This window comes from Columba livia, chromosome 21 (assembly GCF_036013475.1).
Source record: "Columba livia isolate bColLiv1 breed racing homer chromosome 21, bColLiv1.pat.W.v2, whole genome shotgun sequence".
NCBI classification, from domain to species: domain Eukaryota; kingdom Metazoa; phylum Chordata; class Aves; order Columbiformes; family Columbidae; genus Columba; species Columba livia.
In genome coordinates, this window is record NC_088622.1 from 4,212,398 (window position 1) to 4,235,996 (window position 23,599).

General features: G+C 44.6%; 2 protein-coding genes across 4 annotated transcripts in view; one reads left to right on the forward strand and one right to left on the reverse strand.

Annotated features, from left to right (window-relative positions):
- CLCN6 (chloride voltage-gated channel 6) overlaps positions 1–14,223 on the forward strand; it is a 45,652-nt gene extending 31,429 nt beyond the window's left edge. Inside the window, exons 24-26 of one of the 3 annotated variants that reach the window (XR_010467425.1) lie at positions 45–188; positions 11,235–11,330; positions 13,935–14,223. The gene's annotated coding sequence lies outside the window, so the exon portion shown is untranslated. Of the gene's footprint in view, positions 1–44 lie in introns of all 3 variants that reach the window. The other 2 variants (XR_010467426.1, XR_010467424.1) reach the window with 2 other exon arrangements.
- Positions 14,224–18,388: 4,165 nt separating this feature from the next.
- On the reverse strand, positions 18,389–23,576 carry LOC102089151 (chymotrypsin-like elastase family member 2A). The gene is made up of 8 exons (XM_005514238.4): positions 23,453–23,576; positions 22,797–22,885; positions 22,219–22,316; positions 21,116–21,244; positions 20,168–20,304; positions 19,357–19,502; positions 19,065–19,217; positions 18,389–18,573 (listed from the first exon to the last, which is right to left on the reverse strand). The coding sequence occupies exons 1-8, from the start codon at positions 23,493–23,495 to the stop codon at positions 18,556–18,558; spliced, it is 813 nt and encodes a 270-aa protein (XP_005514295.2). The 5' UTR covers positions 23,496–23,576; the 3' UTR covers positions 18,389–18,555.
- Positions 23,577–23,599: the final 23 nt, after the last annotated feature.

The window sequence follows — 23,599 nt, forward strand, 5'->3', positions numbered from 1 at the left end:
CAGGATTTCATGCATGGAAATTAACTGATTTCTTACTGTTCTAGGGCCAAGTTCGACTCCACTGTTCTGCTCAGAGTTTCTTTGGATTGGCACAAGCATCCCTGGGGAGCTGGTGAAAACCTCTCTGACCTGGCTTCTGTGACAAGATGGAATGTGTACAGCTGACGTGGAGAAAGGAGTGAAAGCGGGTAAAGCAGGGATGTGGCATTCACAGGTTTTAGGTGTGAATCTGATGACAGTGAGTTCTGAGGAGGGTAGAAGTGGTAAACTGTGTTTGCAATAGGAGGGTAACAGTTACTTTAAGGCATCATTTACTTAAAGCTGCATATTTATACAAGTTATACACAAACACACAGACCACTTGCCTCTGGCTTTCTCTTACCATAGTAAGCAGTTAGCAACCCAGTCCACTCAGTGACCCAATTCTGTCCAACTTGACACCAAAACAACCCCTGGAGAGGCCCTTTTTGCTTCTTCTTCTGTATCTGCGGGGTAAACTAAGGAGGTCGCTCAAGAACCGCTGGACAGCACCATCACCCATGGGCGTGCTGTCAGGCTGGTCCCTGGTGTTTTGGGTCCACTGGAATTCAGCATCTTGCTGATCAAAGGCATCTGTTGGGATCGTGTCGTCTTGCTCATGGTCCCTCTCTTCTGGGAGCAGGGGATGCTCCAAGTCCTCATCTAACAGTTTGGACAGACTCTGAAAAAAGGGAAAGGTAGATGGTGGAGGGGGAGGAGAAGAGAAAAAAGAGGGGTTCTGGGAACTCTGTCATTATTTTCATATAAGCCATAGTCAGTGCTGAGTTTGGAGAAACTGATTTTGAACATTTATCAAAAGATTGAAAGTACTGATGTGATTTCTGAAGCTGCTGATGGTTATCTTTAGTTTCTTCTGGCTCACAGAGCTGCTCTGAGCTAACACTGTATGCTCTCCCAAAATGCTCTAAGGCTCCATTCTGTTACTGTATTCTATAGTTTTGAGCTGACAAACTGCCAGTTAAGTCTTTCCTAGAGCTGGGTATCTGGGCTATGGGATAAATTGTGAAAGACGATGAAAGAGGCTTGGTCAAGAGTGATTAAGGAACAAGAGAAGATGATTGATACCTTGGAATAATAAGAGAAGCAATGCAATGACAGGAGATGTGCTGCAATTGGTACTAGAAGAATTATGTATTTCTTTACAGACTGGGAGGTTACTTCATATTTGGGAATAGCAGATCCCTAGTCAGGCAGCTGAAATATATTTTCCAAATGACTTGGAATTCCTGCACACACAAATACACACACACATATACACACACAAACTTTCTCTTTTTCTCACATTCTGTCTCTGGGGCTCACAAGCAGGGACTGCACCACTGATCTGAGGAGGAGGTCATGCAGTTACAAACCATTCATTCCTTCTTCAACTTAAAACTAGGGTGACTGCTCCAGGCCTCTAGGCAGGAGCCCTTCCAGAAAAATTCCTTTTATTCCAAAAGCTTGTTGCTTGACTCAGTCACAGGATGACCTTAAATCTGTAATCCACAAATTGACCCCACAGGAAAAAGCATTTTCCGTTCAATTGCTTCAGGTGATCAGAAATTTAAATCCAGCAATCGATTACTTGAATTTCCCTCCATTTAATAACTCTGTGTCACCCCACCTCAGGGTTCCTGCTGTCCTTGTTTCTTTGAACGTCACCTACTGGGGTTGGAAGAAACAGAGCTAATCTGAACTAAGCCCTAAAGAAGCATCAGCTTCTTTCAGTTCTATTGAGCAGCCAATCACTTACCTGTAAGCTGGAGATGGGCCTGGCCCTCACCTGGTTTTGGCTGGCAATAAGCAGCAGAAGGAACCCAGGGCAAAAAAGAAGTTTCAGGTTCATCTTCATGTTTTGGTGTCTCTGATTCCTGCTCCCCTTGAGTCTCTCCTGTTCAGTGCTGCTCTGTGTCTCCAGCTACCAGCCTTTATATCTTCCTCCAACCCCTCCCAAGTCTACCTTTTGAGTTCCTGCCCGTGCAAGGATTGGTTTGAGGTTCTGGTCTGTTTTCATTCTCAGAGGAGGAGGAGGAGGGAGGAAATAGTTCTGTTTTCTTGTGGTGAATAAAAGGAGCATTTTACACTTAGGCAATGCAGCATCACTCTGTGAATCTGAAGGTCTCTGCTGCCTTGGTGCCATTTAAGTATGACCATTTGTTTAGCTCAGTGTTCCTTGAGTTGGCTGCTATACCTTTGCTTTCTACCCAGAGAAAAATAACTGTGAGAGAAGTATGAAGTGAGACAGAAAGCAAATTGTATCTGCTATGCATTCACCTGGCTCCTTTGTCACTATGAAGTACCAAATCAGGGGGACGAGTGTTTCACAAAGCACACTTGGCAAGAACTGAGTCTTATTACCTAACATAATAATATGGCATTAGTACCCTATGAGACAAAATAATGTGTTTTGTAGAAGGGAAATCCAAACCCTAAAAATGAAAGAAGTGATTTACATTGGTTACTGGCCTGAGTGACAGACAGTGTGGCTGAAATCAAGCTGACGTGCGAAGAAAGATTCTGCATGACTCAAGCTGAGGAAGAAGTTCCTCTTCTCCCGTGGATCTAACTTAAAACATTTATTCATGCCCATTTCTGAAGTGATTGTAGTGTTCTTTTATATGGCAAATCCTCTCTATAGTATGGGAGTATCAAGAAGGAGGCAGGTTGGCACGTATTGCTCATCTCCAACAGTCAATTGTTTCCTAGTTTATGGAGATATTTCTCCTGTACCAGAAGAGAACTTATTTCTTATGAAAAGAGTAGGATTAGGGCATCCTTTTCCTATGGGGAAATATCTGCCTCATCTCTACAGGCTCTTGTGAGGAAGCTGAGCTCTGAAGCTGACAGCGTGTGGTGTGCTTAGGTAGATATCGTTAGAGCACAGACGCAGTAACTCGTTATTCTCCTCCTTCCTCGCTCAGTGACCCTTGTCAGCCTCCCTCTCCCTCCCAGTCGCTCAGGCCAGCGTGTCCTGGCTCAGCGCAGCTGGCTGAAAGGGCAGTGACGTGTTTGCAGCGCTTCCGTCACAGTGGGAACATCAGCTCCGTGATGGCAGCTGACACCAGGGGCCCATCATTCTTTGGGGTCCCAAGAATGTGTTTTGCCTTTGCCTGGTCTGTTCTGCTCTCGCTAATGCTCGCTCATCTCTTTGATGGGGGTGAAGAGGGGATATTTTCTCTGTAGCCCTTTGGCACAAGAAAGGGTCTAGGCTGTCCAAGGACAAGGAGGGCGGTGGGCTGGCATTTCATAGCAGATCATAGGTGGTTCTGGAGCGTTGGGTTTTGATGGCAAAATTTTAATATTGTGTTTGTCGGGCACATTTATCACATTCTGCTGACACTAATGAAGGCCGGCAGGGAAGCAGCAGTGAGGGAGGGGATGAAATAGCAGGAGATTGTGCTCAGTGCGAGTCAGATGACTGTTCTGTAATGCTGCTTGAGGAGCTGGGCTCAATTCTGATCTCTGCTGCAGCAGGGGTGGAAACGAAGAAGCCACGTGGGACTTGTGTATCTGACCCGTAGCTGCCCAGACCAACCTGACTTCTCTCATTATCCCCAGTGCTGGCACTTGGATGGCACTGGGGAGAGAAGCACAACATCCACTGATTCACTGGTGGGTGTTTCTGGCCCCCTTTCAACCACTTGTTTCCCAGAAGAGCTTTTTCTTCATGCATGAGGACGTTTTCAGGTTCAGTAGTCCTGCTGTGGGGTTTGATACTAAAGATCCCCGACTTTGCTCTGTTCGTCTTGCTGATGGTTAGAACAATTTTGCTGTGAATTCTTTTGACATCTAGAGGCAATCTGCTTTTCCCAAGGTACTTTAAACACACAGAGCCCCACTGCCTGTGGTTTAGCACTCTTCAACAAATGGTGTAAAGCAGATGAAATGTGAAAACTGCTGGAGAACTGGTATGAAAATACAGATGTTTTTTACAGGCTATAGTACTGGAGAGGATTCTCAGATTAATCATGGCATGATGATGGGAAGACAGGAGGGAGTTGGTATTACACAAATGTGAGAAGCAAGGAGGGAATAACAGCTAGACAAACATTGTATGATCAGCTGAAACAAAATTGAGGAATTTTGGAAACCCCAGTAGAATGGATCCTGAAACAAATGGGAAACAAGCTGAGGTGTTCAGAGCAATGGCACAAGACTTGTGGCCAGTGCCTGGTGAGCGGCAGAGGCTTAAAGAAAGACTCATGTTCCATGAATCCTCACTTGAGCTATGTTTTTGACTAAGCTTCACCTCTAGCAAGATGAACAGCATCTTGCTGCCCAGTTGTTTTGGAAAGGCAGGAATGTTGTCAGTAACCACACTGCAACTGAAAACATGGATTAGCTGTGCAGCATGGAGTTTACATATCCCAAATTGTTTTGAGCTGAGATTTCCCCAGCAAAACAAGGTGGTTACTCCTGTGAGATCTCACCTCTCCTCTTCCCTTTGGTTTAGCTGCCTTTGTGTTAGTGAGGTGTGTGGTGACCTCTCCTGGTGAGTAGAGAATATGCCTTCAAGTTCGATAGAACAAGTTCTGGCTAAAAAAACCCAAACCGGACACTGTGGGAGGTTTTGATAAAATGACGGCTTCAATCTTTTATTCAAGAACCTTGTACGTGCAGTATAAGAAGGGGCTGCAGGCTTTAGGCTCTAGTAGCTGTGTTGGAACATGTGAGTGGTTATGTCTTGGGAAGGCACATGGCACGCGTGTGATATATGAATGTGTGTGCGTGGTATGTTGGTGTGTACAGCAAAGCGTCAGATGTTCCGGTGGTTGGCTGACTTTAGATCCACCACTAGATGTGTTGATCTGGACTCTTGTAATGGATTTTGTAGAATGTAAGTTTCTATAAGATGAGAGGGGAGCGGGGAGCACATTTCTTAAGCATTTTGTCTGGAGTAACACTTGCCAGGTTTCTCTTTGCAACGTGGTGCATCCTGGAATAGCTCGGAGTGGTGTCAACAGTGCCCATTGATCTGGAAAGTTTGCTAGCCAAGAAACTAAATAAAGGGCCAAGTGGTCACACCATCCCATTGTGCTATTTATTGCTGCATGCCATTTGTCAGCGTAGAGCGTGCTGAAGGAGAAGGCATTTCTAGAAATGGCTAAACAGCTACAGGAATGAAATGGCATCGTTCCTGGAAGTTGCTCTGGTTGTTTACTTCCCCTCTCCCTTCCCTAACAAACTGCTGATGAACCTAAGAATAACTCGACTAACTAAAAATGTAGCCATTACATAAAGCCTGTCCTCCACTGAACACTCTGTAGATGTGAGAGAGTGGCGCTGTGCAGAACCTCAGTTTTGTGTTCCCTGAACAGGATCCCAGTTGTCTCTTAGTTTTGACACATCTCAGTCCACATCTCTCTGTGGACTTTCCTTGACTGCACAGTTGTGTAGGTAGGTTCATGCTTTTTCAGAACAGAGAGGTAAACCGTCTCGATTTTTGTTGGGCAGAGAATTCATGTGTGTGTTATTCTTCCTGCTTACATTTACAGTGCTCTTCATCAATGCTTCTCATCAGTTCAGGCACAACTGGATGCTTGGATGTGCCCACACGTGCTCACTAGGATTAGAAGGCAAATCCTTCATGTCACAGTGTGGCAAGCAGTTGGAGACTATCCTGGAAGTCCGCAGTGAATGCACATCAGGCTACGTGTGAGCAAGAGAGTCCTTCCTGCCTCGGGTGGCTGAGCTGCAGTGGGAGGAATGCAGCCTCATCCAGAGCTTAGCTAAGCTGGTCTTTCTTAGTCATTCAGTGTAGCTATGGATGACTCTTATCACCCACTGTTCTTGATTTGACAACCCTTCTTTATTTTCCCAGAAAATACTCACTGTGTTCGCCAAGCTTCTGGAAATAGCTCCCTCCTTTTGTGGTGGAGAATGGCATGGCCGTGGGCCAGAGGGGCAGGATATTTTAGCTGTTGCTTGTCAGCACAGCGAGATGGGCGAGTAGCATCTCAAAAACTAACACTTCTAAAGCTATGATAAGGTGCTCAGGCTACAGGGCTGGAGCCTGTGTTCGTGCTTGAGATAAACTCCACTGTCAGTGCTGCATTCACACCTCTCCTGTCACATTAGGCACCTCATGGTCCTGCCTTTCCCATTAGACACTTGCTGCAAAGCCTCAGCATGGGGGTATGAGGCCCTGTGCCTTCATCTGCAGAGTCCCCAGGGACTGCATTTCTCCCTGTGCCCTTGTGGTGACATTGAGGTGGCTGGAGGAAATGTTGTGGGTTGGAATAGATTTGTCACTGCGGGTTGTCATCCTGAACTTTGTTTGGACTTGGGTGCTTCCCCTTGGGATGCGCTATCTGGACGTTGCCCTCTGGGCAAAAGAGAAACGGGAGTAGCTGGATGTCAGGGCTTGTGCTGGGATTGCAAACACCAAATGTGCTGTCTGAAAGCCGGGTGGGAAAGCCGTGCAATAGTAAGCAGTAATGGACAGGTAGGGTAAGAATACAGCTACACAACCTGTCCGAGTTGGACATGTTACTAGTCCTTTTTACAGGAAATAGTGCTTCAGTGTTTTCTAAAATGCAGGAGAACCCTCCAAAGGGTCTTCATTTGGGCACCCAAACCCATATTTGAAAAAAACAACATTTTGTGAGGAGGCATCTATGCTGTAAACCCTTAACTGTGTTTAGTTAAAACCAGCGCGCTAGCAGGGCTCCTCTTCGCATAGCTGAGAGATGCCACCAAACTTTGGAAGCAGAGAATGCGTTTAATGTCCCTTGCCCACTGGAAATTCTTCACATAACTTCTGCATTGTTTGACCAAGAGGATTTGTTTGACCATGTCACCTCCCCGAGGATAACAGCACATTTTTTGCCTGGTGTTGAAGTGTGAAGACCGTTGTGAGCCATGACATCATATCTCAGACCAGAGCAGATCAGGAAATGACCAAGAAGGCCTAAAATATTGGCCATGGGAAGAGTGAATGGAGGAGAGAAGGGATGTGATACAGCAACATTCTTTGGCCTGGATAGGTCAGATGCACCTGACATGTGTAATAGGACCAGAACATCTTTAGCACTTTAGCACATGATGATACTTTAGTGCAGAGAGGTGGCTTATGAGAGGCAGAGGTGAACTAGGGTGCAAATCCACCAAATGACATGCTAATAAATCACAGCTGCCCTTTGACAATAAGGAGTAAAGGGGATATGGGCCTGAACAGCTAAACGGCTCCAAATCTGACCTTTCTTTAATTCTGGAAGGTTTAAAATGAATTCTGAGTCCTAATCTCTAACCACAGCTAGAACAATAACTACCTCCGGACACATCAAAACTACCAGTGAGGAAAGACACATACATGTATTAATGGTTGTGGCTATTTTGGGAGGGTGGAAGGCAAGGAAGGTGGTAATAGGAGAAAACCAGCAAACTACATTTTCTAGAAAATTGATGGTTTGGTTTTATTTGTTTGTTTGTTTCAAAAATAAACCATTTTAAGTATTGAGTCATGAACTGAATAGTTTCAACTGGTTTTGAACTGATGTAAACCAGAAGGGGATTAGTCAGTTAAAAAAACAAAAAGAAGAAGGGGAGGTTTGTAAGGTGAAGCCTCTCTGGGGTCGTGCTCAGTGGGTTACAAAGCTGAGGGCTTGTTTTGGTCCAAGGTTCCGACATCCGTGGGGCTTATCACTGAAGTCAGAGCCAAGACAAACCTTCGGGCTGGGTCATGTCGATCTCATTTTGCCCACAGCACAGGAGCCCTTCATTAAAGTCCAAACAGACCTGACTCGCAGACACATCTCATGCTGTCTCACTGCTGGTCTTGTAAATAATCTGCTCTCCAAATTGCTAGAGCGCATTTCTCTCTCTGTGTTGTTCTCTCTCCTTGTTTCCTTGTGTCAAGCATTGAGAGCAGGATGATTTGGCTAAGGCTTGGCCTCTTTTCAGTCTTTTATTCTGTAATTATGTCAGACATAGGATTGACCAGTGATTAAAGTATTGCTTTGCAAATTGAAAATGTGCATCACTTTTACAGTCTTGCCTGCAGTCTGAGCAACTGCTTGTCTCTGTATTCACCTCCTGCACAACGTGTGTCTGGTGCTCCCCTGTCTCACATGGATGTTATTAAACCAGGTTGTTGTCTGTGCAGCTTTGTAATCGTAGAGGCGAGAATGAATGAGAGCCTTTGCAGATACCCGGTAATTCACCAATGACCAGAAAGCTTCTACTGGAGGAGAGGTATTTAAAACCTCTGTACCTCCTACCTGTCACACCATGTGGCTTTCCAGAGCTACTTTGTGAACATCCCTAATCATTATACGACTGTATTTAAACCTCAAAACAAATCTCTGCTTATACAGGTCCAAGAGCTTGATTTGATACCCCTTAACTTAGCTTCAAAGCGAGTACCTTCATTGAGACAACAAAATGTCCCGTCCCTCCCGGCTGAGCTCCTGGGCCCAGCGCCCGCTGATTTGTTCCCTAACGATCCTGCCAGGTCGAGGCCGCTGAGCACGAGTGCTGCTGAGCCACGTGGGGAAGGCAGAACGTTCAGAAAGCAGCGATTTCTGGAGCAGCAAGAGGAAGGGGCATGACAGGAAGAGAGGACCGATACTTCGCTGAAGAGCCCATCACAAATAGTGCAAGAATAACAGTTCTCTGTCGCAGCTACAGATTCCCTTATCGGGGAGCGTTAAGCGGTGGAGCCTGTCGACACTTCTTCCTCGCGCCCTGCCCTGCACTCAGCCGCCTGCAGATACAGAGTGGCTTGAACAAGTTCCAGTGCTCGCTGCGGAGCTTCCCAGGACCCCGCAGCCGGGTGACATCACTGCCAGCAGCCGCACCGGCGCTTCCTGTGTCACATTCCCCACTGAAGAGCCTCTTGCCAAATCCTTGTCGTTCTACACGGTCTTTTTAGGAACAAATGGTCTAATTTTAGCCTGAGTGCCACGAACACCTCCCTGAAATAGACTTTGACACTCTCCTGCCTTGTGCATGTTCTTGAGAGCTTAAAAACAAAATCTCTAGTCTTTAGGGTCCATAGCTAAGGCCTCTGTCAGCCTAAATTTGGGCAGTAAGAAATCTTGAGAAGTGTCATGGGGAAACTGTTGTCACTGCTAGACCCATGCTGAGCTGAGCAAGGACAGGAATGTTCCAGAGAGGCAGAAACTCAGGTGATGGCATGTTACAAAGTTGTATGAATCTGGTCCAATCTGGATGAGATGTTCTGTAATTCAAGGACTTTGCAATAGAAATAATTTGTTGTTTTCTGGACTGGCTGCAGCCAGATATGATGTTTAGAAGTGTGGTGAGTGGACTCACAGAGTGTCTTCTGTGGTTTGTCTAGGACAATTGCTCTAATCACCATCCTCTCTTTTTGGGGCCTAACGGGATGAGCACTGGCTTAGGAGTCAATAAACTGTGGTTGTATCCCATAGCAAAGTCAGTTCGCATCTGCTGTGCTGTCCTTGACGGGCATGTGCAGCAGTGACCTGCTTTGAGAACGTAAGAACAATTAGGAATTACTGTGAGCTGAGGACAAGGAGCACAAACTCCACAAAATCACTGGGCTTTTATGCTCCTGCCTTTTGCTGTTTCCATGAGCTCAAATACGCAAGCTCTTGTACTGAAGGATCAATGCAAGCTTAAACTGCTGTTTTTAATTAGCATAGAGTAAAAAGCCACATCTTTAAATAACTCTAAATAGGAAAGGAAAAAATGTTTTCAGGCAGCTGTTGTCTTTATGTTGCTCTCTTGTGATTGACACACATCCCTTTTGTTCCTTTATACCTACTAATTAAGCAGCTCCTTGTATCTGCAGGTAAGTTGATCAGCTAATGGACTCCCTGCAGTCTCTAGTGCACCATGTCCTGAAGGATAAATAGGAAAAGGCAAAAAGCCCTTGGACATCCAACTGGATCCTGGGCAGATTTGTCCAACGGGCCTTTTCTGACCAGGACTGAAAGCAGGAACATGAGACAAAGACCAATAGCCCTGAGGGCTGCCAGGGTCACTGCAGGGCCTGGTCTCCAGTGGGTGCAGGACTGTTTGCTGGGGCAGCTTCCCAGCTTGCCATCATTCAGCAGAGGACTAAAAATACTGTTGGCTCACATAGGGTGAGTGCAAAGTGGCTGGTGTTACTGAATACTCTAAAAACCAAACCCCCAGCACCTGGCTCCAGCTGGGCTTTAATGGATGAGAACAAAGCAGGACTTTGTGTGCTGAGCATCCCAGCAGGAGCTGGGAGCACACCAGCACGTTAATGGAAGGACAGAAGGGACTTGGGGGACAGGGCTTCTCCGTTCTGGGTGAGCAGCTGAATTACCCCAACTGCTGCACAGGCTGGGGTAGCTTTCACTCTCTTTCTCTAGCTGTATCATCCAGGACCTTTGAAATGTCATTGGCAAAAACTTTGTCAAACTGATTAATTTAAATTAACTATTTTTGTTTCCATCTTCCCACCTCCCCTCTCATTTTGACATGTGTCTTTTAAGAACAACCTTCTTAACACCCTGAAAAGCAGTGCAGAGCCCACAGATTAGGTCATTTATTGAACAAGATGTTAGCACAGTAAAGTGAGCAGCCTTGTTTATTTTTTCTTCTTTGGCTTCCATTTCTGCATCTGGGCCATAGGGATCATCCCAGCTACTCCAGGATATGTGCTGTTTTCTATTTCATATTCCTAATCTGCCTCCCTTTTTACCTGCTTTCTGGTTTCAAGGGCATGTTACCATTTAATGCCTTGTCTTAAAAGACTTGTTTTGCTCTTCTAACTTCTGTCCTTCTCCACCTCGAGAGGAAAATGTTGTGGCAGCTCAATGACATTCCTTTCTTCTCCTTTCACTGCCTGTGACAAAGTGTGTGTGGGACTGGAGTCCAGTCTTCTCTTGTGAATGTGCCGTCTATCAGGCAGGTCTGTAATGACACCTGGCGTTCAGTGTAGGAAAATGCTGATTATTGTGCTGTCCTGCTCTGGCCTTGTGAGAATTCAGGTGAGAACAGGCTGGCTGAAAGACACCCAGATTCTTGTTTCTAGATCTGCAGAGACAGCTTATTATCCAGACTCTAGACCCCTGTAACTCAGCACTATCACTGGTGCAGGATGGCTACAATAATCCATATGATCTTTATGGAAATGAGGGGTAACCTTTGAGCTTTACTCAGGGAAGGCAATGGAGAAACTAACTTTGTACATCAAACTCAAAAAGGTCTCTACAGGATTTGTCTTGTTCAAGGTCTGTTTCTGTGCCTTTGACCAGGTTGAAACCACTACCCCATCATAGAGTAAACTTGAGACTTCGTGTTAGTCTGATCCAGACCCAGGTTTTCAGTCCAGATGTTTCATCTTACCAAAGGTGAGTCTCTGAGTTAGACCAGTCAACCTGTCCAGCCTCAGCCTTCACCTACTCCAAGCCTTGCTGCATGTTAGGCATAGACAACCCAAAAATCTTTGGAAATGAGCCACCATATCAAAGCATCAGCCATATGCATAGAAAGCAGCTCATCACTTCCTCCTTCCTCTTTGGAGAGGGATTGTTCAGAGTTGAACCAAAGCATTTTTTGTTAATAAACACTAATTGCCGTCTATCATCAAGCACACAGGGCCATTTTCTACTATTTTCTAAATTAAAAATCTGCACTGAAGCCTCTGAAGAGATGAAGATCAGAACAGGCTCAATTTTCCATGCAAATAACTTGCCTCTGATCTTGACCCAGGATTTTCATAACAATTAGAGGCAGTGTGGGGCTCGGGTGGCCCTGAGCTGCCCCGCAGTCCCCAGCTGTCCCTCTCCTCTCCCCGGCTCTGTTCCTTTCATGCCAGCTTATGAGGGGATACGTGCACCTGAGGCATTTTCCTTCACTGACTTGAAAGTCGTGGCTTTTCAACAACACTTATCTCTGTTCCCTCTTTCCTGTTTTGTTTTTTTGGTGTTGTTTGGTTGGTTGTTTTCCCCATTTGATCCCATATGCTGAGCACTGACAGGAACCAGATGAAAGGATTGCAGCCTTTCAGTATCCATCCTGGGCATCACCCTAGATTTATGTAGATATATAGATTTATATGTATGTGTTTGTCTACATGTGATTGTCTGTCTGTTTAACACTGTGCAGCTTCCACATGTCTCCAGTTAGATAAACATCAAGCATTTGAAAAAAACCCAACATACCACGATTCCCTTGGCTGGCTTTAAAAAGAGTTATTTTTTTTAAGTGTTTGATTTGTATTCCTCATGGCTTTTTGTGATGTAGTTTGCTGTAATATGATTTTTTTGTTGCAACCATTAAGCACTGCTTTACCTCCCTTAAAAAAAGAACTGTAATGTGCTAAGATCTTTCTCTTGTGCAGCAGTAGTGCTCTACATGAGCCTGGCGACTGGGAGAGGAGATGGGCCAAACCCTCACCCTCACACTTGTGCTCCTGTTCCCATCAGGATGGTTCCCTCATGCTGGAATTGCAGCCAGCAACACAGGGTTAATAATGTGTACAGCCCACTTACAAATTAATTGGACTCTGTGTAGAGTTACTAATTGTCAACATCAGGAAGTAATTCAGTTTGCTTTGATTTCTCTGAGTTTTTCTTGGAGATCGCTGGATTCCAGTGACACACCAGGCTGTCATTTTGGACGCTGTAGTTCTTGTTACCAAGAAGCCAGTAGGTTTTCATTTTCCCTTTGCCCTGAAACAAGAAAAGGAGAGCAGAAAACAGCTATTTTCATGGGGGATTAAGCAGAGCATCGCTATGGCCAAGGCTACTACCTGTACTGCATTTATTACCTCTCCTTCTCTTTTAAGTGGCTGCTCTTTGGAGAAAGAATTGTAATTTATATGCATTTTGTGTGCTAATAATTCTTTCAGTTCAGAGAAAGGGCTTGCTGGTCACTAGCAGTGTTGCTGAGGGTTTAAAATCAGCTTTATACCCACATGTCTTCATAACTGAATCCTAACACTTCCACCCACATTTGTGTGGTTCTGGGCAGGTGCAGACATAGCAGCTGCATTTCAAAGCACATAGTAACACTTCTTCATCAATTAGGAGGAGTAATGTATGACCATTTCCAACTGAATTAGGAAAAGAACCTTGGGGCCACAGTTAAAAATTGACTTGCAATTCACAGAAGAGCAGTGGCCAAATCTTTCATTTCTCTTTCCTACCTCATTAAACACCTTTACTGTTGCAACGTTACAGAAAAGCTGTTACCTTGACTTCAATTTCTCCTCTCGGTTCAATTTCATACGCATCATCTGTGAGAAGGGCGTCATATGTAGCAGAACTGATATGGATCTTCTGCGCTAGGATTCAGAACAGAGCATTAGAAATGAATGATTCCCCTGTTCCCAGAGACCACACACCAGCCCTCCTGCATTTATCAGCCCAGTGTTTCCTCCTCCTCTTTGGAAAATGTCGGGTTGAGGAGGATGCCCAAGGAAGGGGAAGATGCCTTACGCAAGCTGGTGGACTCCATGCGGGAGGCTGTGTTTACAGTGTCCCCAAAAAGGCAATAACGAGGCATTTTGTACCCCACAACTCCAGCTACACAGGGTCCTGAGAAAATACAAGACAGAGAGACCCCGGTAAGAAACAAGTGGAAAAAGTGCAGGGAGATGCCCAGTGCAGACACCTTTGCTGGTCTCTGGGTCCTCGGGGAGCAACAGGAATGGGGCATATTCAGCACATCCCAGATCTGGCTGCACATTGTTTACCTAAGGAGATGTCTTGTTTTGATTAGCTAATTGATGCTGATATCAGTGCAACATGCACTTTGCCAATACTAAATTGTTTCACAGCCCTTTCTACACTGATGCAAGCAAAAGTCTTTTCACCCCACTGTTACTGCTGGAAGCCGGAGAAATATTCATCCTGGGGTGCTATGAAGAGCCAGTGGCTCATACAGAAATGCAGAATTCTTTTCTCCTCACACAGTTATTGTGTCCTGTTCTCTTTGTCTCATGCCTCCAGCTCAGCCCGCGTACCTGTGTGTATCCCAGCCCGCAGCTGCAGTCTGCCCATTGGCATATGGGGGATCACGACCTGTCGAACTGCTGCCACCAGATCCAGAGACATTTTGGCAATCTCGTCAGCGTGTTTGGTGCCGTTCCTCTCCGGCAGGCCGCTCACCACCATGTAGGCATCACCAATGGTTTCCACCTGATGGGAAGAGGCACGTGGCACTAAGTGGCAGGCACCAAGCTTTTCTTTCAAAATGAGAGCAGAATAAAATATATCTCGGCTGTCCACCACTTGCCAAGCTGCGGTGTAGTCCCTGTGCCTGGGGGGTCTTGGATTTCATGGCTTTTGGCCAGCTGGCCTGGTGTGTTTGGTATTCACTAGGAAACAAAGTAAGAAAGATTTCAGCAGGTTCCAGGCTCCTTGCCTGCAGGTTCGTACTCACCTTGTAAACGTCGTAAGACTCAATCCTGCTGTCAAAACAGACGTACAGATTGTTGAGCATCTCAACGACTTGCAAGGGAGTGCAGGAGGCAGCAATGCTTGTGAAGCCTACGATGTCCGAGAAAAAGATCGTCACCTGTCACAGGGAGAGGGAAAGCGTCAAGGTGAGGTCTCCAGGCAACAGTGGCAGAGCCTTGGGAGAGTTTGGGGATTTGTGACATTCTGAGCAGAAGAGCCTAAGGCACAGGCTGCACACAGAACCACTGTTGCAGAACTGAATAGATAGAATCCTAAATTAACAAGCTCTGGTTGCGAATTGTTCTCTGTTAGTTTGACAGATAAAATGATGCTGATCTCCAAAGTTTATAATGTGCATTTCTCTGAATACCTTGTGCTAGACGAGAGACTGAAAATCAAATGCTTTGAATCTTGTGAGCAGTGATCAACCAATTTCTCTAAGAAGTAGATCCTGATTTTTCTTCTAAGGTGATTTAAACTGTAGTAAAGATCAAAACCAAGTATCTGAACAAACTACAACATAAAAACTCAGCTGCTATATCTGCTCTTGTTGAATTGGGAAATATTAATTGGATTTTGTTTCTTCTTGAGTGATGTTCATCTTTGTTATGATCAAGTAATTTACAGATAAATTCACTTTAAAAAACCCAGACTTATAGAAGAAAGAACAACAGAAACCATAATAACCGAATTGAGGAAGGGAAATGAGTGCTATAGCTGTTGGCAAAGATTTCAGTGTTTCTTCTCTGTCCTGCCTGAAATTTGTCAGTGTTTAAAGTTAAATTGTTCTTTTATTCATCCTTGCTAATAGCAATTAATCCAGAAGAGCCACCTTTTCACTCCCTGTCTTGGTTCAGCTACTTTTGATGTCCTGAAAGTTGTGAATTATACTTAATTGTGCAATTACAGGTTGCTGTTTCGATAATAACACCTACAAATTAAATGCAAATATTTATTATTGTGCTCCACAGCTAAAACTAACGGAGTGTCCAGAATTGCAGTTACTGTAATATGAGGATTTTGGCTGTGGTTTGTGCAGCACAGCTGCTAAATTCAGCATTGCCAGCGGCGTGTGAGGCAGAGCTGCAAATAAATAGGTGCCTGGCCCAACCCTGCCCTTGTTTTTATGTTGACAGGTTTTGGTACAGTGACACACTTGAGGCTACGGGATCATCCATCCCCATCATCCTGCTCTAAGTCCTGCACCCTCCTTTCAGGTATATTTATAGAATCTTACTGACAAGTACAGGCTTGTGGTGGGTTTTTGTGATTCTTCCCATATTACAAGGAGGAAACTCGGTCTTGCTCTTATGTGCTCATGATCTAATGATGCTGGCTGGCTCTCAGGAGCAGGCTCATAAAGGCAAAGAAGAAAACATGCTAATATAGGATCTTTGACATCTAAGGCTGCACTTCTGGAAATTTCAACTCTTCTTCCTTCCCCATCAGCCCACGTGCCTCATGGCACTTTGCTCAGCTCTTTCCAAAACCCATCGTGAATATTTGGATTTCCATCCACACTGAACTATGGGCACAAAACCAAGTTCTTCAAAATGGTGGCAAGGTAGGTGCTTTTTTAGTCAAATACTTTTCTCTCCTTGGTGACAGCATCCTTTCCATTTGCTAACCTCGTCGTAGTTTTCTGCCTCAACTTTTTGGCATTTCCTGAGCTGCTTGGCCACAGATTTTGGCAACATCTGGTGTAAAAGGTCCTCAGCCAGCCGCCTCTCTCTTTTCAAGTCCTCTGTCTTTTCCTTGAGGTTCCTGGCATAATTGTGTATCCAATCTGTCATTTGCTTGAAGGACATGAGGATTATGGGGTAAATGAGGCAGGCTACCACTAACAGACTGATCTTAAGGCTCAGTGTGACCAGGATTTCATTAGATTTTGTGACCAGCTTTTCCTGTCCCCTCTGCAGTAGGCAGCTCTGTGCGGAATGCAGTCCCTTTGCCAAGGCTTCAGTGGGCACAAACTCATCTGAGCCCAGGGATGGGATGAAAAAAGAGATTCCTTCATAGTGGGTGAACTGAAGTGATAGGTTGACATTATCCATCCAGCACTTGCGTACATTCTCTGATGAGAAGACAGCATAGTTCAGAATGGCAAAAAATGGATGCAATGTTGTTTGCAAGCCTGGAGATGCTGGCATTAAATGAGCTTTAAGTGTGGCTTCTCTTATTTGAAGGATGAGTTTAAAAGCTACGATGTCTGCCCAGTCAGGGTTGTATCTCATAGCTCTGAGGTCTTCCTGGAGACTGAAACGCTCCAGCGATTCAGAGATGGCTCTGGACAGCACCTGGTTGGCTTCAGCATCCCCTGTGCTGTTTAATTTTTGTCTCCTGTCAGTGATGTAAAATCTACAAATGGAGATTTTCTCCTTCTTGCATTGGCAATTCTCGCAATACGGTTCCGCTTCACTCGCTTTGCAGAGGGAGTTTAAATTCCCCAGTAGCCGAGCATGAAACGATGTGTTCATCTCACTGTGTCGTTCCTCCTGCAGGACGTACAGGCGAACAGCCCACAGCTTGTCACAGGAGACAAGTTCCTCGAGGGCTTTCCCTGTGGTTCTCCATGTTTCCAAGCTGCTGCTCAAATCAAAAGACACGGCTCCGAGGAGGCTGCAGAGGGAGATGACACATGCTGTCAGAATCCTTCCAACTGGTTTTCTACTGTCAGCGTTGGAGCGGGGAGAACATCTAAAACAAAACCAAAACCAACAACAGTGGGGGTGTCTGATCCCTGGGGTGTTTCTTGCAGCTCCTAAAAACATAACTAGAGTTAGTAGTGATATTTAACGATTCTTATGCATTCTGAAACAAAGTACAGGCATCATGCTGTAGCTGAATGTCATTGAAAGACATATTTTATTATATTTTGTTCCACCTGACGTTTTGTTTTAAAATAAAAGATGCAGTAAAGGGACTGTTTCCTTGACACACTCAGAGCTGCAAAAGCACATGCATGAAATAACAGTTGTTCTGTGAATATTAAGACTGATAAAATAATTTGCTGCAGCTTTTATTCTCTGTGGTACTTAAAGGAGCCCATGAAAAGATGGGTTTCTTATTTCAGTGATGGCAAACTGGAACTGTGGAATTTTTTAAATCAAACTTTTAGAATTCGTTCTTAATAGGGATTTCCAGGTGATGAATCATTAGTGTTTTATATGTTCAAATGCACAATCAAAAGGCAGCAATTGCAAAATGTCTGACTGAAAGGAACCGCAAGCCTAGACAAATTTATCTCTAAACCCAGGTGCATTTTGCTTCTCAGAATTAACTTCCAATCTTTTCCTTACTCTGTCTACTCCTTACCTTTGAGTCGCTTGTCCTTGGTTTTTAATCATTCGTTTTGCTTTTGAATCCACCAAAATATGTGGCAGGAGGGAGAAGAAAAATGCAACAAAAATCCACCTTGCTTTTATACTAACTACCTTTTATTACAATGAGAGAAATATAAAGAGGGGCTTTAATGTAGTACCAGGCTAAATAGTGGCGACTCTGCTTGTGCTTTGGAAAAAAATCTCGGTTTGTGTCTGTGTCAGCCGACAGTGACAGTCCAGAGATCTTCACCTGGCGTCTGAGTGACTTACAAATGGGATCTGAAGGAGATGGGTCTGCGGGGACGCTGCCGGCACTGCTGGATCTCACCCTTCTGCTCCTTCAAAACCTCTCTGTAAAAGCGTTTTGCAGCGCTGCCGCACTCACCTGCCCAGACCCGCTTGCACCCGCGCTGCCTTCCCCTTGGGCATCGCCCCGCTTGCTCTGGCGAGTCCCACTCGCAGCCTCGGGGTCCCGCCAGCTGCCCGCAGCCCTGCGGTCTCACCCCGACCCCCCGAGTTGTCCCTGTGGCTCTAACTCTTCCTCCTGCCTCCTCTTCACAGCAGCTTTGCGTCTCCCCTGGGTGAGGGGAGCAACCTCCAGCCCCAGGCTGGGAACGGCTCTGGCGTTGTCACTAAGTACAGGCTCTGGTCCTGGTGATGCCCAGGAAGAAGTGACACGTGTTTTTCTTTTATGTTGCGAAAAATAGTGTTTATTGCAGGATGGTTATGTATAATGCTTGTGTTGTTAAAAGCATAATTCTCCGTCTCTTTGTGATCAAAAGTGTCATGATTATGACTTCATTCAAGCTGTTTTCCCTCTTGGCATCTCTCATCTCATTCTCTTTGTATTAGTAGTTTGCCATAACCTGAAAAAATATAAAACAAATGAAAAATCAATTATGAGAGCCAGGAATTTGTGAGCAGTATATGTAGCATCCAAAATGCAGGATTTAAATAAGGGAAATAAAATTTTTGCTTCTCAGTCACTTTTTAGATTAAAGTTTATATTAAATTAAAAAAGAATTGATGCCCAGACTTGAGCGGTGTGTGCTGCCTGCTAGGATGCAATTGCAACTACCAGTGTTATTGATGAGTAACCATTTCTGAAGTCATACCAGTAAAATCTTTATGACTATAAATATAGCCCTAGTATGCACTCCTAAACATCGAGACTTATTTAAAAGTAAAAATAATGTGGATAACTGAGAATAGGATACTTTATTTTTGCCGCAGAGACTGCTTTTGCACTGGGAAGGGCTTGTCTACAGGGGTCACTTGGATGTAAAGTAGCATTTGAATCAGAAGTGATACAGCTCCAAGTGTCTGTATTCTCTTGCAGCAACACCGAGAACCTTACCTCCTGGATCCAGCTATCGAAAGCAGAGACTCGAGTGAAGACAGACGGCTTGCGGTAATAGTTGCAGCCAAGACTAGAGCCAAAGCTGACGATACCATGCACTTCCCACCTGCCATCAGCATTTTGACAGTTCAATGGGCCACCAGAGTCCCCCTGGGAGGAAGGGGGAACACCGTTAATGCCAGTTATAGTGTGAGTAGCTCTTCTTTATTGTGTATTTTAAAGTTTTCCTTCCCATCAGGTCTGTTTGTGTCTGAAACCAAGCCCTACAATCAGTGATCTCTGGACTTACATTACAGCTGGAGGTGACTCCATCTCCGCCGGCACAGACCATGGTGGTTTTCACTGAGCTCCCCCACCAGGTGAGCTGGGAACAAGTTGCATGGCTCACTATCCGCAAAAGAGCTTGCTGCAGGTCATCAGGGGTAGGTCCGTTTGCTGGGAGGGAACAGAAACAGAGGAGTCATGGTACCAGCAGGCACTGAAGAAAGAACAAATCCACGTTGTTAAGTTTCTCCCAGGATCTGGATACTATCCCTCCAGGTAAGTAACTCCACAGGGGCTGTATTAAAGGAGAGGCTGTATAATCCACTCCTTAGCTCCATCCTTTTATCTATATATATATTTTAAAAGGCTTTAACTTGCTAATAATTTGCATTCCATTAAAAAATGTCTCATTGTTAGAGAAATAAAGGGCTGCTCTTCATTCAGGAGTTTGGAATTTACTTATCACTGCAGGAATCGCCTCTTGAGGCGAGCCTACATTTCTGCTGAAGCCTCTGAGATTTCCTTCACTTTCCATCTATTTCCTTATATGTCTTTTCAGTTATTCACTGGGATATGTTCAGATTAGTAAATTCTCTAGTGTGCACCCCGTTAACATTTGTGTTACAATAGCTTCTAAAAGCTTAGTACAGGGCCCTCTAGTGTGTTATTAGCCCCATTACAAGAAAAATAAATGAAAGGCGAGGAGAAATCATGGTGTGAGTGAAGTGGGGCCTGATAAACTACGCCACTACTGTGAGGTTGAGCCTTTTCCCAATCGGTCCCAAAAGTGAAAGCAGTACTGGAAGATTTTGTTCCACAAACGTCCAGGCACTTACTCTGCAGGCGTCCCCAGCCCGTCACGTAGCAGGCGGTGTTGGCTGACAGGATGCTCTGTGCCGGCGGCAGGCAGGCCAGCTGGATGTGGTCGGTCAAGGTGACGTGTTGAGAGAGTTTGATCAAGGCAATGTCGTACCTGTGGCCATGTGCACACATTTGGGAGCGGGGAAGAGAAAGGGAAGGGGCGAAGATGAATGCAAAAGGATGAATGTACAGCAGCATGAATGCTTAGCAGTTATGCAGCACTTGGCCTATTCAAGAGAGATGCAAGGGAGCAAGGAGGCTGGTACATAAGCAGTAAAGATTCCTCCAGCCACAAAGCAATGTGGAAATCCATGGACTGGAAGACTGATCCCTGCAGAACTGTCCACTTTCCTGCTGGCAGCTTTTTGGAAATTGTCTTTTATAGGTTATTTGGTTCTTTTATTTGGGTCTTTTCACCAAAACCAAACATGTGAGGGCTAACTCCAAGGTTCTGGAAACAGAGGGGATTTCTTTGATAATGCCCTTAGTTCGCAGAAGGACCTGGGAGTCCTTCAGCAACAAAGGTATTGATACCATTGATCAATAATACTCTGTATTTATGCTATTTGTAGGAGAGCTTCAAAGAGTGTTGTATAGGTTAATTAATTCCCTTCCACTGTATGCAAGAAATAATTGCATAGAACAGCTTCCCACCTGAGCATGAACATGCAAAATGTCATCTGAAAGCACAATCAATAAGCAATTCATATTGAAAACTCTTATCTTCTTTTGAGAGGGAAAGGTACAAACTGTAGACTCAGCTCTCGTCTATGAGAGAACATTTAGAAGTACCACTGTAAGCTGTAACAGGTGGCTCTAAACATTTATGCACTTAGCTCCCATAAATCAGGGTGGGTGGGATTCAGGCAGTTTGATTTTTGCCCTGCATCTAATAACTGAAAAAATACTTGCCACCAACTTACCCTTTTGAAACATCATTTGAATTCCAGTTCTTATTGACAATGATTTTTTGTGGGCTAAGCGCAACTGATCCTGCTTCCTCAGCTGCCAGGTTGTATTTTCCAAGATATACTCGATATGTCCTAGAAGAACTGTGCAAGAAAAGGACCAACAGTCAGTTACGCAGCTGCTGGCTTGCTGCTTGGCCATCTGCATCTTTGCCACCTGAGATTTTCAGTAAGAATATATTTAAGATTGTAATATTGCATCACATGCATTATTTCTCTGGAGCTGAGCCAGTATCTAATGGATTTGCTAAGGACAAAGTGTTGTGTGCAAGGCTGAATAGTCATTTCAGCTCCAGGCTGTTCTGTCAGCTCCTGCTTAAGGCTTCATTAGCAAACTCAAGATGTCTCCAGTCTTTGCAGGATTCAGCTCTTATTCTTCAGTTTAGACTGCTTTTTTGACAGCAATAAACAGCTTCACTGATAAACAGCTGTGTGATAAATATAATATGTAGGATATATAATAATAACATGCAGCCAATCCTTATTTCTTATGATGACATTTTTCTACAATTTGGTGTTACAATAACCAAGAACTGTATCCACATATTCAAGGACATATGCTACCAAACCAAAATGGGGTTGTTTTTGTGGAAGCGGTTTTGATGATGAAAGGTCATAGCTGTACCTGATCATTTCTTTGTTATACTGCCCCATAACATGGAGAGCTTACTGAAAATGACTGACTGTGATTATTTCTTCAGGGAGTGGATCGATTAGGTAATCTGTGGATCTCACTGCCACATATATTATGGAAACAGGCAATGCAGCTGAATTTGAATAGCAACTTGAAAATATAATGATGTTTGTAGTTATTTACAGAAAATGAGGAATGGATAATTCAGGTAATTGTATGAGGGGTTTTCTCCCCCTCTACTTTTATTTTAAGAAAATGAAAAGGTGTCATTCTTCTTCTGACCTGTTAGTTATAACCAAAAGATACGATGTGAAACTTGGAGCTCTTAAATGGGAAAGGGAGAGCTGGCATTCATGTGGTTTTGCTCCATCTACCTCTGGTCCTGCGCTGCCTGCCGGGTGCAGCCTTTGGCTCTGTGGTTTACCTGATGCAGTGCGCAGCTGTCAGCACCCAGTTGGTTGCAATGAGGGTTCCTCCGCAGGTGTGACGCCACTGGCCATTGGAATAGTATTGAAGGGAGGCCTAGGATCAACATGTCAAGTAAGGCTCAGATTATTGCTTACTGATTTTATTTCATTGCTGCACTTCCTGCACCCAGAACACAACTTGCTGCTGGCTTTTTAGGCATTTAAGCAACAGGTTTCCAACTTCTAGCCCAAACAGAGCATTTAGTTTGCTTCAGAAATGTATTTTTAAACACCATGTACAACTATGCTCCAGTAGGCACTGTATACTCCGCTGAATTTCAGTCTTGTTTAAATATAGGATGGTGCCCAAGACTACTGAAAGCACAGGAGAGCCTGCAAAAGCAGCAAGAGGTGGCACATTCAGAGCTTTCTTAAAAAGACTGGACACTTTGGCATTGATCACAATGTGCTATTCACATCCTAAGATATGACAGGCAAGATGCATCAAATGAATATAAGACCTGGTCTTGTCCAGCCCTGTTGTGTGAGGGCAGCACAACCCAAATTGTTGCAGCAAAAGCACAACGTGACCAACCTGCCAGGGCCAGCTGAAAGGTCTCGCGTCTTCTCCTCCAACAACCCTGGACACAAGGGGTGGGTAGGCAGGAACCCCGCAGCCAAAGGCTGGAAGACAGGAAAATAGGATGTGGGATTTAAAAGTAGGAGGTTTAGAAAAATGGCTGTAAGAGAGGGTTGTTTTTAATATAAACTGTTTGTACAGAACATTGCAAGGTCCAAGTATAGGCTGTGATTTAACGTGATACAAGTGAAGATACAGCCATCAGGCAGAACCAACCAGTGTTACATAAAGCCTGTTTGAACGGTTTCATTTTTCTGACAGATAATGAAATCAAGTTGGCTTAACCAAATTCTCATGTGTCAACTGAGATGCAGCTCTTAGCCAGGGTGACAATTTGATGTGGATTAACTGTATTTCAGTCTATTCAGGCCAAGTAAAATAACTTAGAATTTGCTAAAGGCTGCAAGCAGGAGTGCTAATTGAGCCCCTCTACTAAGAACGAAATAGCACAGCACATAGTTACTGTTCTGAGAGAACTTTTTCATTAACTGCCCATGCTGTATCTCTCTCTGCTTTGTTGCAGAATGTCTAATTGCCCTAAAAAAAAGAAAGTTGCTGTTAGGTTTTAATTCATTTTTCCTTTAAAGCAAATGCTGAAACTGGGTACATACCTGCAGCGGCCAGACTCAGCACAGCAAAGAGGACTCCAAGCATGGTGCCAGTTACCTGTGTGCTGCAGGCTCTGGTTCGAAAGCCATTTTATACGGTATCGTTTATCTCTGGGATACATGAGTTAAAATGCAGTGCTATTCTGATAC